Raw genomic sequence first — 16,235 nt, 5'->3', positions numbered from 1 at the left:
TCACTAGCACCAAGGGGTACCGAAGGGAGTGGGGGTGGGGGTGGAAGGGCTTCCCTGAAACGGTGCTGGTTCTGGCCTTAGACTTAGTGATTAAATAAACTCTATGGGTTTATCACCTCATTTCGGTATACATATGACTTATTATCTGGAAAAGAATACTGTGGGGTAAAACATCACTGGCATCAAAGGGAGTGGGCGTGGGAAGGGGATGACATATTATGTAAAAATAACCGAAAATGACATATATTTGTATCAACTCCAAAGTTTTCGAGGTCGCCGAGATGAATAGTGACACTCCTGATGCCCTTTAAGTCCAAGTTCAGCCCCGACAGGAAGGGGGGCAGTGAGAAAGGGTGAAAAATAAAATGTCAAAATGACAGATATTAATGTCTAATCCATAGTTTTTGAGGTTGCCGAGATGAGTAGTGACCCTCCTGATGCCCTTTAAGTCAAGTTCACCTCGACAGGATTTGGGGGTAAGAAGTCTGAGCATAGTTTGTATGAATTACTTTTTCTTTTTTATTATTTTATGTTTGTGAATGTGTAAGATTATTTGATTAATCTTTATTTTTCCTGTTTTACTTGCAGTCTGCTTGAGAGTGGTAGGGTAGAATGAACTCCCCTTCACCTTAATGACCACAGTGCTTGGACTGAAAGAACCTTGTTGAGGAACAGTGAAGGAAATGAGCCTCTATTTCCCTCCTGAATGTTTGCCTGCTTCAGCAAGTATTCATGTACAAATTAGCAGTGTGAAATGATAGTCTGATTTATTCAAGTTCCCAGTATGAAATGACAACATAAGACAATATAAAGTGATTGTTGTAGAAGTATCCCAAGGACATTAGAAAAACACTGTGAGAGGAATCAGTGCATGAATCAGGCTAACAGGGAAAGCTGCATATAGAATTCAATAGAAAGAAAAACACATTTGGTTCTCAAATAATCTTTGCTGGACAATCTCAAGTAGATTAAGGTTCTTTCAGTTATTGAGGGAAAACTATAATAAGTTAGGTTAAGGAACTAAGGATAGGTTTTGATGAGCTATAGTATTAAGTTAGGCTAAGTTAGTAAAGGCTGAGTTAGGCAGAGCTAAGGTTGAAGGTCATAGACCCTGTAATATTCTAAGGTTGAAGGTCATAGACCCTGTAATATTAAGATAATAAATTAGGTTACGGAAAGTCAGAGTTTTATTTAGTAACCTCTAAATTTGTTTCAACATCCTGCTCCAATTGTGTAAAGAAGAAAGCCCTACAGGGTGAAATATAGAAAGTCAATATAAAATGTCAAAAATGCTGGGCAATGTAATTGAAGCAACTATCTTGACAGGAAAGGGAGAGAGTGAGAGAGAGAGGGAGAGGAAGTAAGAGAGAGAGTAGAGGAGGTGTTAGGGAGAGAGAGAGAGAGAGAGAGAGAGAGAGAGAGAGAGAGAGAGAGAGAGAGAGAGAGAGAGAGAGAGAGAGAGAGAGAGAGAGAGAGAGAGTTTATTGGTTGTCATTCAGTTTTCCAGGGCAGCGCTGGATTGGTAAGTTAGCATCATATAAGAATGTATTCTCCAGATATAATCAAATACAGCAACACACTAATATATATCATGAACACATTAAACAAATGAATCAGTCGAACAGCAGGAACAGAGGGAAGAGTCACACATCTCTCTCTCTCTCCTGGCCAAAAGCAAAGTGAATGCATACTGAATGGGTGACCGGGACTCCCACCCGTAGTCAGTAGTCAACTACATACTTAACCACCTTATTTAAAGTTAATTGGCCAGTCTTCAGCTGTGATGAAGCATATTCCTATGTAAAGACCAATGGTTGTATATTGTGTAGGAGCAACTAACTCTTTGTCCCATCACTAATAGCTTATAAAATCTGACTACGCAGTCTAGTGAAGTTCCTTAAAATTACCATAAAACTGATAAGCCATAGTGTTTCCTTAATAGTAATGATGAATTTGTGTGAAAGATTAGTGTAACCACAACGTACATTTTTTGCTCGTAATTCAGTCAAAATTCCATAGAAAACATAAGAATGAAGTAAATTTGATTAGTGACTATTTTCTATAATGCAATTAACCAGGTCTATGAATATTTTGTACAATAATGACCAAACAATGCTACATTTTGGTATTCAGAATTAATGTATTCACCCATTTTAACAGAAGCATAATTTTGTTCTATTATCTAGGTGTGCTGCATATTGATAATAGTACAGTACTGTAAAGTATTATACTGTACTGGAAAAAAATATCATAAAATGTTTTACAGATTCCTAAAAATCAACATGGTTTCTTAGCATATTTTCAGGTGCAGTTATCAGTGCTAAATAACATCCAACGTTTCATATAATTATGATTTTATTTCAATATAAAAAGTAATTCTCATGAGGACATAACCATGTCAGCAGTCACAGAAAACTTTAGTCCCTGTAAAGCAAAAAATGGGACAACAGCATACAATAATAAACTTATCTGAATGAGTATGACACTTATGCTAAGGATAATTCACAAGCATATGAGAATACTACATTACTACTGAAAATCAATTCATCCTCAAGATATTAATAAATAAAAAAATTGAAAGGATATTTTACACAATATCTTTAATTTTCAAGGAAAGAAACATAATCAGCTAGTCTTCGAAGTTGTTCTTCAGACGGTGTGTAGGAGTATGGGGTGGTGGCACTCTTGGGCTAGGCAGAATCATATGTGTTGGTTCATCATAACCCCATCCAAATCCTTTGGCAGCCAATACAGCTTCTTCCACATTTTTGCCAAACAGCTGGGCAAAATCATCAGCACTTATTGATGTATATGCACGAGCAACTAAATCTATTGCTCTCTGCCGAACATTATCTAAAAAGGAAAACAGAGGTGAAGTACTTGATTTTATTTAAATGTAAGATCACCATCATTAACATTTCTAAGATAAACATTCCCCTTTAAGGGGTTAAATATGAAATGAATTCTCTCCATTCTCTCTTACACAGTTTCTTCCTGGATTTTAAATGTAATAAACAATATTCAATGCAGTACTTGTTATACTGTATGCACTATAAGTAAGGAAAGGTGTTCAAAAATATACATTCCAGTTAATCAATTTCACGGTTTCCTTGTATGAAAGTCTTCTTGTTATAAGCTAATCAAATTTTATGGTTGGGAATAACTTTCCATGATGACAAATCTCGATAAAAACATTTGTTCCTACACAAAATACAAATGCAGGTCTTTACATAAGGAATATGCTTCAGCGCAGCTGAAATGGCCGTTGAAGTTTTAAACAAAGTGGTTGGATAGTTAACTACAGTCCGACTGGCGGGAGTCCCGCCCATCTGGACGGTCAGCATTCACTTTGCTTTTGGCCGCCATGCAATGAGGTGCTGTGTTCCTGCTCTCTGCCCTGCTTGCCGTTTCGCTTTGTTTTTCCCAGTGAGATCCTTCTTTTGTTGTTTTGGATATACTTTCTTGATTGTGTTTGTGTGTTTGTGATATTGAGATGAAAACCCATGAATCATCCATGCCCAGCGGAAGGGCGGTGCCCACCTTGTATTCCCTGTTACCACTTCTAGACCATGTACGCATTACGCTCCCCAATTGATGTTGACCCTCATGTCCTCTGCACTAGTTGCAGGGGCATGACTGTAATCAAGACTCCATGTGTGCCGAGTGTTGGCTCTGGTTTCCTGTGCAGTGGGTGAAGTTTTCACAGAGGAGGAAATACAAGAAGACTTCCAAGGCATTGTCTGGGGTAATACGCCTCCAACAACACCGTTGGTTGCCAACCCTTCTTCCTCTTTCCTTCCTCTTGCAAAACTTTCCTGTCTTGCTGTCACTCTTTCGGGAGTGATCTCCCTTCATCGTCCTCACTTGCTTTGTCAAGTGGAAGTTGGCGTTGGGGGTGGGTGATCAGGACAACCTCTGCTTGGTGGTCTCCGTTCGCTCAGAAGGGAGATTTCCCTTCAGAGCGAGAGGAGACTGCTGCCCCTAGTCTGACCTTTTCCTCTTCAGGAGAGACAGGAACTCTGGGAGACGTGGCTCTCTCTAGGCCTCTCGGGCATTCCATCTGTGCAGGGCCTTTTGTGTCACCTGAGATCTTCTCGAGCTCTGGTGATAGCCCCAGTGACTCATGCTACTGTAACTGCCACCACTACGACAGTTATGATGACAACTTTTGCTAAAACCACAACCAGTGTGACAACCCATGCTCCAACCCTGACTACTCTGGCTGTTGTTGATCATATGTCTCCGCATGTCCCTGCACAGGCTTACCAGACACTAACCCCTCCTTCTGCTGTGCCTGCTGCTGTGTCTGTTGCCACTGTGCCTGCTACTAGCCTGTTGCTGTACAGGCGCTCCTGAAGAACATGTCCCGGAAGAAGAAGTCGAAGAAGAGGAGTCACAAGGTGTCGTCATCGTCATCTTCATCGTCTTCTTCTTTGTCGTCTGCTGCCTCTTCACCTTCTTCTGAAGCCCCTCAGAGGAGGAAGAAGGTTACTTCTCCCTCTCACCATGAAGAAGTACCGTCATGGGGCTTCCAGGGGCTGCCTCGCTCCATGGGGAGACAAGAGGATCTCTCATTGGCTCTCCCGGTCTATGGACTCAGGGGCTGTTTCACGGGTCTCACCAATACCCTGCATTCGGGAGCTTGAGTATGAGAGTTGCTCCAACCAGCGCACTCGAAGTGCCCACCTCTTCCCTGGTTTCTTCGGATGCTTGGGTAGAGGTAGCTACCATTGATTGATCTGTTTGTGATTCAGGAGCTTCAAGTGCTTGGACCTCCAAGCAGGACCGAGTCACTCCAGGCACTCGGGTTTCACCGAAACCTCGAAAGTTACCTCTGCCAGCACTAGGAGTCTGCTCCAAAGGTCTGGGACAGGCAATACTAGAGAGAGGAAGACTGCTAACACGCAGGTGCTTCTTCATCCCCTGCCAGTGCTGCTTTCGGTACTCAGCCAGGGTCCTGTCCAAGTGTTTACGACTTGAGGGACAGAGCACCCAGAGAAGCTTTGAAGGGTCCCCCACACAGTCTTCTTTCTGTCGAAGAAGACTGGAGCGCCTCGGGAGGACAGCCCGAGTTCACGACTGGGATTATGCGATTGCTCTCCTTGGTCAGCCAGAATTTGCTTTTGCACGAATGGGTCTGCTCAGCTCACCCAGTGACAGCCTCCATATATGTTCATGCGAACCCACATGCTCCCCTCGGGACAGCACCCCCGCCACATCTGCATGCGCAAGGACCCTCTCCTAGACCCATTCAGCCTTCGCCACCGCAGGCTGGCGATCCCCTAAGGCTTTCCTCTCCTGCCGGGGCTTCAGCCTCCAACAAGACAGGAAAGAGTGCTTGATCCATCTTACCTATTCCCCTCAACCTCCTGGGGTTACACCAGGAGGCGTGAGTCAGATAGGAAGGACTCGGTTGGGATGCCTCATCCCAATGCAGCCCCATGGCGAAGGTTTATGTTCCAGGTTTGGTCCTAAGATCCACTCGGACATATGCCCATGTGGTCAAGAAGGGATCCAGGGGTTCTGCCGAGGTTCTCCCTCCTGCAGGAGAGTAGACCAGGAGGACCATGCCCTTTAAGGACCTGGGGTCCTCTTCCCCAGGAATCAGACACACACGAGATACAGAGGACCTTTGCAGAGATCGTGCACTGATACATCAGCACAATGATCTTGGGGAAGGGGCCATGGCCGCATCCATGGATCGTCCGTCATGCCTCAAGCCTTTTGGAGACTGAAGAAGGAACCCAAGACTTTGGTGGGCTTGCCATGGTCCACACTTATCGAAGGGGTTTTAGAGCAGGTGAACACTGGTCTCTGGGCAAGAGAGCTTGCTTCGCTCCAACCGTTCACATAAGCTGCTTCCTCCTCCTCTGCCTTGACAGAAGGCAAACTTGATCCTGAAGAGAGGGAGCTGTCCTTCATGGGCCCTGAGTTGGCACTGACCCTATGGAATGGACCGTTGCTGGGTTCTGTCTCTCTCTTCTCTAGAGAGCAGGTAGACGGTGTGGTGGACAAACATCATGTAGAGGATAACGACCATCTTGTCCACCAGGTAGTGACAAAGACCTCCAGGGTCTTCGCGTGCCACTGAGGCCCAACCTTTGGGTCAGGCTAGCACTTCCTCAGCCCCTAAGAAATCCAAGGCTTTGAGAAAACACCCAGCCTTCTTCTTCCCCTGCCAGGAAAAGTATGCAGCCGTGCACCTTTCAACCCTTCTTCCAGTCTGGAAAAGAGCCAAGGGAAAGAAGAAGAGAGGAGAACGCTAGGGGCAGCATTCCCCACCGCATGCTGTCGTTGGTGGGGGTGCATGTCGAGCCACTGGGCAACATAGAAGTGATACGGAGCCGAAACCTGGGTAGGAGATGTCCTCACCAACATTCGGTCTATCTCGAACTTACATTCTGGCTCACCAAAGGACCTTGTCCTCCGGGAAGAGGTAGGAGTGACACTGAAGAAAGGCACTGTGGGAGTAGTGTTAGATCGGTACCCAGGTTTTTACAGCCGAGTCTTTCTTGTAAAGAAAGCGATGGGGGTTTGGAGACCGGTCATAGATCTTTCTCCCCTGAACTGATTCATTTACCAGACTCAGTTCAAGATGGAACTGAAACGTTCTGTGCTCGCAGCCACCAGGGAGTCTGACTTCATGCTTACAACAGACTTGAAGGATGTGTATTTTCAAATACCCATCAATTGGTCTTCTTGCATGTACCTACGTTTTATCCTCGGGAGACGGTACCCCAGTTCAGGGCACTTTGTTTCGGGCTCTGAACCGCTCCCCAGCTGTTCACCCTTGTGTCAGCTTGGACCCATTCGCATCTGTTGAGTATCTCGATGATTTGGCTAGTCCTGGCGAGGTCTCGTTCGCAGTTGCTCCAGGACAGGGATCAGCTCCTTGAATTTTGCTACAACTTCGGGGTTGTGGTAAATTTTGAGAGGTCTGCTCTCACCACCAAGTAGAGGATAAAGTACCTGGGCATGCTGATAGACAAGGCAGCAGTAAGAGTCTTCCCTCAGACTCGCATATCAGCAGGTTCAAGAAGGCAGCACAGCTCTCCAGTGGAGAATGAAAGAGTTCTATTCTCTGGCTTGGGACTCCCGTTCCTTTCCATTCCTTTCTCGAAGGAAGTGAGACATGACTTAGCCTCGTTATAGGAGTGTCTCTGCACCTCCCCTCCGAAGATGCTTCTGTTCTCAGACGCTTGAGCGACGGATGGGGAGCACACCTGGAGGAGTCGCTGATTTCAGGTATGTGGAGCTGAAGAGACAAGCACCTTCATATCAAAATCCTGTAGATCAAGGAAACCTTTCTGGCTCGCCAAGAGTTCCAGGATCAAGTAATGGGACACTTGGTGGTGTTGATGAGTGACAACACCACAGTAGTGGCATACGTCAACAAACAGGGAGACCTAGTGTCTCTTCCACTACACCTGTTGACAGTGCAGGTGCACGAGTGGGCAGTAGCACACTCGGTAGAGCTGTCAGCCAGACAAATTCCACGCAAGAGGAACTTAGTGGCAGACAAGCTCAGTCGCTAGGGTCAAGTGATAGGGACAGAGTGGTCCCTTCACACCGACATCAAGAAAAGGTTGTTCGCTTTACGGGCTTTTCCATCAATCAACCTGTTTGCCACCCGGCACAACAGAAAGCCTCAAGTGTTCTGCTCTGAATTGCCAGACCCTTGAGTCACTGCAAGGGATGCCTTCCAACACCCATGGGACAACCTACATGCTTACCCCCGTCCCTCCATTTTGTCTGATTCACAAAGTGACCAACAGGATAATGATCACTCCGAATCTCAGAATGACCCTGGTGGCTCCCAAGTGGCCACATGCTGTTTGGTATCCAGACCTGCTAGCTCTACTTTCTAAGACATCGAGAGAGATTCCCCTGGCACAACCTGCTGTGTCAACCACATGTAGAACGGTACCATCAGTCCGTGAGTTCCCTGTCTCTTCACGGTTGGAGACTATCCAGCATCTCTTGCAAGCAAGAAGCTTTTCTCACCACACAGTGACAGAGATGTCTGGATACCTTCGCCAATCCTCTGCAGCGGTATACCAGGGAAATAGGCTGTCTTCTGTGATTGGTGTCGTAGACAGGGTTTCTCTCCAGTCAGAGCTTCTATTCAGCAAGTAGAGGACTTCCTCGTTTTTCTTTGCTGAGAGAAGCTTCTACCAGTCTCAGCTGTGAAGGGCTATAAGGCTGGCTTGGGCCTAGTCCTATGCCTGAAGGGTATGGATATCTCCTGCAGGAGATTTCTTGCCCTCTCAGGGAACTCAGGCCCCTGAGTGGGATGTGACTCTCATATTTAGGAGCCCAACTCATGTACCGTATGAGCCACTGCGAGAGTCGGTGACGGGGATCTGACCCTCAAGACCATTTTCTTGCTTGCCCTGGCATTGGCGAAGAGAGTAGGCGAACTTCATGGACTTTCCTTCAACATTAAGCTCAATTTCGTCACTGATTTTGTACCGAAGACCCAGAATCCATCGCTCCCTGAAGCCAGATTCGAGTCCTTTATGATCCCTCCCTAGAGGACTGTGTTGCTAATGATCCAGAAAGAGATGCTATTCTGTCCTGTTAGCATGCTGCAGTACTATCTTAAGAGGACTTGACATCTCCGGCCCAGTGTCGACAACTCTTTGTTAGTGCTGGCTCAACTAAGAAAGAGGTGTCCAAGAACACAGTCTTTTCTGGCTTTGTGAAACAATCAAACTGGCGTGCTCTGTAGCTGCCGAGAACGACACCAGTGAGCTCACGAGAGTCAGGGCACTGGTCCGTCCCTTGCATTCAAGAAGAATCTGTCTGTTCCTCAGGTACTGAAGGCAGGGTGTGGTCACGCCAGACCACCTTCCTTACTTCTACCTTGGGACATTGCCCACAAGTCCTAGAACACTTTTTCCTTGGGTCCTGTGGTGGTTGCTTAACAAGTTGTGTAACTTACCTGGCTCCTCTAAGAGGCCATGTGGCATCTCGCCTAAGGTGTTCAGTTATGAAAGAGAAGCGTGTGTGTGTGTGTGTGGGTGAGGGGCCTCTTCCCCTTCCTCTTTCATCATCCTACACCCTCTCCCTGCGGACAGAGGGTAGGTCGTGAGCCGTCACATGCTGGAACTGGCATTTGCTGCAAGTGAGTGTCACATAGAGTAACCATTCTATTATCTATTGTAGATGTATAGAAGCAACCCTGCCCTTTTTCTCTAGCAAGGGGAGAAAGGGGCCTAGCAATAAAAAAACCCAATGCTTATACAGTATATTGCTTTACTGCTTCCGACATATAGATTCATCCTAGCCCTTTTTCATATGATGTTGATTGCTCCCACTCATTTGAAAAGGCCCAGAGGTCTGACAGTTGAACATGCAGTTCTACACGCAGTTCAACTTGTCGTAGGCATAGTACTCTTCCTTGATTTACTCAACCAGGAAGAGGACCCAGGTGTGGCAAACTACCAGTCAGTTCAGAGACCTACTCAGATTCCTCCCTCCAAGGAAGTAAGTCTTCCTTATGTAAAGACCGAAGGTTTGTATTTTGTGAACATCGGAACAAATGACAAATTTTCAAAGTAATTTGTATTTTTCCTAACTATACAAACCTGAGGTCTTTACAGTTAAATGCCCACCTCATGCCATCCCTCATTCTCATACCTGAGCCAAAAGGCAAAGTGAATGCTTTACTGTCCGGGCAGGTGGGACTCCCGCCAGTCGGATGGTAGTTAACTAGCTAACCACCTTGCTTAAAACAGCCATTTCCAGCTGTGCTGAAGCATATTCCTTATGTAAAGACCTCAGGTTTGTATAGTTAGGAAAAACACAAATTACTTTTTTCTATAGACCCAACCATAGCAATCTCAAGTTATTAAAAATGTTATTTTCATAATAAAATAAATTTTTGAACATACTTACCTGGTAGTTATATATATAGCTTAAGTCCCTGACGTGACGGCAGAATTTCAAAAACTCGCGGCAATCGCCGATTGGGTAGTCAGGTGATCCACTGTGCGCCCTCTACCCAGGTAACTGGAACCATTCTACATATTCCTCAGATCTTCCATGCTCCTAGTCTCTAGAGGGGAGGAGGGTGGGAATTTAATTATATATAACTACCAGGTAAGTATGTTCAAAAATTTATTTTATTATGAAAATAACGTTTTCAAACATCTAACTGACCTGGTAGTTATATATATAGCTGATTGACACCTTTGGTGGAGGGTCAGAGACAGCTAACATCGTTGGAATTGAAATACTAAAAAATCTGCAAAACCAACTAAAGGTTCCTACCTGTTAAGGAAGCTGACTTCATTGTTTTCCTGCCTCATTATGTCTGCATTCCTTAAGAGATCCAGCGATCCACCCAGGGGGCTGAAAAAATCTCTAGGGGCTGTCAACCGGTATATAATCTCTATGTGACTAGACCTCCTTTTAATACCCTTGTTCCGGGCGCTACCAAGGAGCACACGACCACCTGACTAAAAGAACTGAAGTAAAGGATACTATTTAAAAACTGTCTGCTAATGATTGCAGAAGGATGCGTCCAGCCAGCCTTAAAACAACCATAAACAACATCTTAGTTCCAAGGAAGAAAAAGGGTATTGGGTTATGGGATTGTAGGGGTAGCCCTTTCTCCCACTACTGAATTCGCAGCTACAAACAGACCCAGCGTGTAGCAGTCTTCGTAAAAAGTCTGTACCTGTTTAAGGTAATGTGAGGCAAAAACAGACTTGCTCCTCCAGAAAGTCGTATCCAAGATACTCTGGAGGGACATATTTTGTTTAAAAGCTACAGAGGTTGCTACCACTCTGACTTCGTGTGCATTAACTTTCAGAATTTTGTGGTCCGCTTCCCTACATCCTGAATGAGCTTCTTTTATTAATTGTCTGATAAAAAAGGACAGAGCATTCTTAGACATTTGTAAAGAGGGTTTTTTGACCGAGCACCAAAGCCCTTCTGAGTTCCCTCGTAAGTCTTTTGTCCTTTCTAGATAATATTTTAGAGCTCTTACTGGGCACAGAGCTCTTTCTATTTCCTCACCTGTGACATCCGTCAGGTTCAGAATCTCGAAAGCTTTGGGCCAGGGTTGCGATGGACGTTCATTTTTTGCCAGAAAATCTAGTCGAAGTGAGCAAATTGCTTTGCCTTGTCTAAAACCTATAGCTTTGCTAAAAGCATGAATCTCACTTACTCGTTTTGCAGTGGCTAAACTGACTAGGAAAAGCGTTTTCATGGTGAGATCTTTTAAGGATGCCTTTTGTAAATGTTCGAATCTATCACTCATGAGGAACCTCAGGACCACGTCTAGGTTCCAAGCCGGTGATTTTTGTACCCTCTCCTTAGATGTTTCGAAGGATCTGAGAAGGTCCTGTAGATCCCTATTGTTAGACAGGTCTAAGTTCCTGTGTCTAAAGACCGATGCCAACATACTTCTATACCCTTTAATGGTCGAAGTTGAAAATTTAAGATTCTTCCTAAGATGAAGAAGGAAGTTTGCTATCTGAGTCACAGAGGTACTGGTAGAGGATACAGAGTTGTTCTTGCACCATCCTCTAAAAATTTCCCACTTGGATTGGTATACCTTAATGGTGGAAGACCTCCTTGCTCTTGCGATCGCGCTAGCTGCCTCCTTCGAAAAGCCTCTAGCTCTTGCGAGTTTTTCGATAGTCTGAAGGCAGTCATGTGTAGCGCTTGGAGGTTTTGGTGATACCTTTCCAAGTGGGGTTGTTTGAGTAGATCTACTCTTAGCGGAAGTTTTCTCGGGGTGTCCACTATCCATTCCAGTACCTCTGTGAACCAATCTCTTGTGGGCCAGTAAGGAGCCACTAGGGTCATTCTGGTGCCCTCGTGCGACACGAACTTCTGCAGTACCTTGTGGATTATTTTGAAAGGTGGGAATGCATATACGTCCAAATTTGACCAGTCCATGAGGAACGCGTCTATGTAAGCAGCCTCGGGATCCGGAACGGGAGAACAGTAAGTCTCTATCCTCTTCGTCCGTGCTGTGGCGAAAAGGTCTATGCACGGTCGCCCCCAAATCCGCCACATGCTCTTGCAGACGTCCTGATGTAGCATCCATTCTGTGGACAGGACTTGATCTTTCCTGCTCAGCATGTCTGCTCTTACATTTCTCTCCCCTTGAATAAAGCGGGTTAGTAGTTTCACATTCTTCTCCTTCGCCCAGAGAAGAAGCTCTCTTGCTGTCTCGTATAGAGACTTGGAGTGAGTGCCCCCTTGTTTGCTGATGTAGGCCAGCGCTGTTGTGTTGTCGGAGTTGACCTGCACCACTTTGTTTTTTACTACATGTTCGTATTCCTTGAGAGCTAGAAGGATTGCTGCTAGTTCCTTCTGATTGATATGCCAAGTTTCTTGCTCTCTGGTCCAGGAGCCCGAGACTTCGTTGATTCCCAGAGTTGCTCCCCATCCTGAGTCCGATGCGTCGGAGAACAACACTAGGTCTGGGTTCCTCTGTTTTAGGGAAAGGCCCTCTTGCAGTTTGATGGGGTCGTTCCACCATTTTAGATATTGCCTTACAGGTTTCGAGATGGGGATGCACTTCGTCTCCAATTCTTTTTCCTTGTCCCAGTTCCGATTGAGATGGAACTGCAACGGGCGAAGATTCAATCTCCCCAAGGAGACAAACTGTTCTAGAGAGGAAAGGGTCCCCAGCAGACTCATCCATTCCCTCACCGAGCATGTCCGTTTCCTTAAGAAGCTCTGAAGCTTTTCTAAGGCTTGTTCCGTCCTTGATAACGACGGAAAAGCCCGAAAAGTCTGACTCTGAATCCTCATCCCAAGGTATAGAATCTCTTGGGATGGAATCAGCTGGGATTTTTCTTTGTTTATAAGTAGGTCCAGTTCTTCTGATAACTGAATTGTCATCTGAAGATCCTTCAGGCAGAGTGTGTGGGAAGGGGCTCTGAGAAGCCAGTCGTCTAGGTATCAGGAGATTTTGATGCCTCTCGTGTGCAGCATTCCTGCTACATTGTTCATCAACCTCGTGAAAACCTGAGGAGCGGTGTTTAGGCCGAAACAAAGAGCTCGAAACTGGAACACTTCTCCCTCGTAAAAGAATCTCAGATATTTCTTGGAGCTCGGGTGGATAGGGATGTGGAAATATGCATCCTGAAGATCCAATGATACCATCCAGTCGTGCTGTCTGACTGCTGCTAGGACAGGTTTCGTCGTTTCCATCGTGAATTTTGTCTTTTGAATAAAAACGTTGAGAGCACTCACGTCCAGCACTGGTCTCCATCCCCCCGAGTTCTTGGGAACCAGGAATAAGCGATTGTAAAATCCTGGGGAATCCACGTCTTGAACTCTTTCTATGGCCTTCTTTTGTAACAGAAGAGATATTTGTTGTTGCAGAGCCTCCGCCTTCGTTTTCTTCTTGTATTTAGCCGAAAGGTCCATCGGTCTTGATGCTAGAAGGGGCTTCCTGAGGAAAGTGATCTTGTACCCCTCTTTGATCAACTGGATGGACCATGGGTCCGATCCTCTCCTCTCCCACACTTGCCAGAAGTTGTTCAGTCTGGCTCCTACCGCTGTCTGAAGGAGACTCCCATCAGACTTTGTTTCTTCCTTGTCTGGAGCCTCTCTTCGTTGATCTTCTCCCAGCAGATCTTGAGCTTCCTCTACTGAGGGCTCTGAAACGAAAGGGCTGAGACACAGGAGTTTCTCCTCTATTCTTCCATGCGACGAAGCTCGTTGGCAGTACTTTTCTGGCTGTTTTCGTAATCAAGTCCTGCGTGGCCTTTTGTGCTAAGGCCGATGTGACTTCTTTTACCAGCTCTTGAGGGAACAGGTGAGCAGAAAGAGGAGCATACAGGAGTTCTGATTTCTGAATAGTAGTTACTCCATTGGAAAGAAAAGAGCAAAGATGTGCCCTTTCCTTTAAGATCCCTGCCAGTTCGTTGGCACCATCTCTGAGAGCCTTATCCATACACGCCATTATATGTACAAGATCCTCCGTGTCTGCATTCTTGCTGGTGTCCATCTTCTTACCCAAGGCTCCCAGGGTCCAGTCAAGAAAATTAAATACCTCAAAGGCCCTAAAGATTCCCTTGAGAAGGTGGTCCATTTCCGACGCGGACCAAAACACCTTTGACTTCCCCATAGCTGTGCGGCGGGAAGCGTCTACTAGACTCGAGAAATCCCCCTGGGAAGAAGAGGGAACTCCCAGGCCAAGAGATTCTCCAGTCTCGTACCAAACGCTAGATCTAGACGCTAGTCTGGCTGGGGGAAAAGAGAACACCGTCTGGCCCAGATCCTTCTTGGTACTCATCCACACTTCCATCAATTTTAAAGCTCATTTGGATGAGCGAGACATAACCATCTTCGTAAAGAAGCTCGTCGACGACGTCTTTCTTAAGGTAAATTCCGATGGAGGAGAACGAGGAGTAGCTGGAATGAAGTTATCAGGAAAAAGTTCCGTGAAAACTTTCATTAATCTTTTCAAGTCCTAAGAGGGATGTTGGTCTTTTTGCTCTTCCTCGTCCGATACGTCATCCACCGGATTGTCTGGTGAGTGAGGCAGATCGTCTTCCACATCATCCGACTGCCCTGTTACCGGGTCGGCAACATCCTCTTTTGTATATTGGAGTTCAGTTTCATGACGCTTGAAGTCCTGGCATCCGTCATCTTGACGTTTGGCATCCTGGCATCCTGTTAGAGCATATTGACGTCCAGTTTCTTGACGCCAGGTGTCTTGGAGTCTATCTTCTAAAAGATTAACTTCCTGGCGTACAGCCTCATGACGCTTGACGTCCTGGCGTCCAAATTCTTGACGCCTGGCGTCCTGGAGCCCAATCTCTTGACGCCTAGTGTCTTGGAGTCCATCTTCTAACAGACCAACTTCTTGGCGTCCAGTCTCATGACGTTTGACGTCTTGGCGCCCAACCTCTTGACGCTTGACGTCCTGGAGCCCAATCTCTTGACGCCTGGTGTCTTGGAGTCTATCCCCTAAAAAATCAACTTCTTGGCGTCCAGTCTCATGACGCTTGGCGTCCTGGCGCCGAACTCCTTGACGCCTGGTGTCTTGGCGTCCATCTTCCTGCAGATCAACGTCCTTGCGTCCAGCCACATGACGCTTGATGCCCTGTTGTCCAAGTTCTTGTGCGTCCAGGCGTCCAGACTTCTGTCGTTCGCTGTCCCGCCAAACCTTGAGGTCAGTTGAGAACTGGCCGCCTGTGCGACATCGGTCAAAAGCTTCCTCAGGTTGACGTACAGCGATCGGAACTTCTTGAGTAGGATCAATCTTCTTTCTATGTTCGCTGTACCGCCGATCCTTGAAGTCACTTGAGAACTGGCCGCCTGTGCGACATCTGTCCCAAGTTTCTTCCGGGTGGCATACAGCAATCGGAGGATGAACCGTATCTTTCTTTCCTGCAGGCTGCAAGACTTGAACTAGGGAAGAGAGCTTCTGTTGCATATCTTTAATCAAAAGTAATTGTGGAGCTTACTGCTGCTGGGGACAGACCGGGGAAGCCACAACTTCATCTATCAACTCTTCCTTAACGTCTCGTAAGGATTGTGGAGAGTGTTCTGGGGACGAGTACCAATCCGAGGGAAGGGGAGGGGCATGTACAGAGGGTAGTAATGCGTCCACCTTCTTGCTGTCAGGCGTCCTGATCGGACCTGTCAGTTTACGTCTACTTTTGGCAGGAGAGCCACCCTCGGAGTTGGAAGGAAAGCGCTCCGGGCTGCTCCAGTGGCTACACCCTGGAGCCTGAATTGTCCCTCTACGACGTCCTTCAATAGCGGGAAGTTTTCTCTTGAGAGGTCTTGATTCTGACTTAAGACGCCAGCCCCGTCTGGGGACTGCGTCGTCCGAAGACGAAGAACACGACTTTACCTCGCCTTTTCTATGGCGAGGGTGAGTGTCCTGGGAAGCGTCAACAGGTACGCTCGAGGGGATGACCGCTCGGGGACTAAAACCTCTCGCCTCCCTTCGTCTTTCGACATTCCTTCTCACAGGGGTTGGTGAGCTTGGAAGAGGTCCAGGACTAGGAGCGCGACAGGACCGAGCGGCTGCACCATCCACTGCACTTGCACTAATCTTTTCACTGAAATTTGCACTTTTCAGATCTCTCATATCCGACCATAACTTCTCCCTGTCTTCTGCAAGGGATTCTACCCGTTTCCCCAGGGTTTGAATGGCTGCCATCATATCCTTAAGAGTTGGTTCTTTATTACCTGTATCAGAAGGGGGGTTAGAAATTACCGCTACTGAGGAAGGATCAATTGGATTG

The 16,235-nt window shown here is 46.4% G+C and overlaps 1 protein-coding gene across 1 annotated transcript in view; it reads right to left on the bottom strand.

Annotated features, from left to right (window-relative positions):
• Positions 1 to 2,476: 2,476 nt before the first annotated feature.
• Positions 2,477 to 16,235, bottom strand: part of CSN8 (COP9 signalosome subunit 8) — a 129,973-nt gene continuing 116,214 nt past the window's right edge. Inside the window, 2 exon segments of the mRNA XM_067106043.1 lie at positions 2,477 to 2,660; positions 2,663 to 2,853. Coding sequence (XP_066962144.1) covers positions 2,601 to 2,660; positions 2,663 to 2,853 — 251 coding nt within the window. The 3' untranslated portion in view covers positions 2,477 to 2,600.

The sequence above is a fragment of the Macrobrachium rosenbergii genome, chromosome 1 (assembly GCF_040412425.1).
Source record: "Macrobrachium rosenbergii isolate ZJJX-2024 chromosome 1, ASM4041242v1, whole genome shotgun sequence".
Taxonomy (NCBI): domain Eukaryota; kingdom Metazoa; phylum Arthropoda; class Malacostraca; order Decapoda; family Palaemonidae; genus Macrobrachium; species Macrobrachium rosenbergii.
Note: the sequence above shows the minus strand (reverse complement) of the source record. Positions and strands in the feature narration are given on the sequence as shown.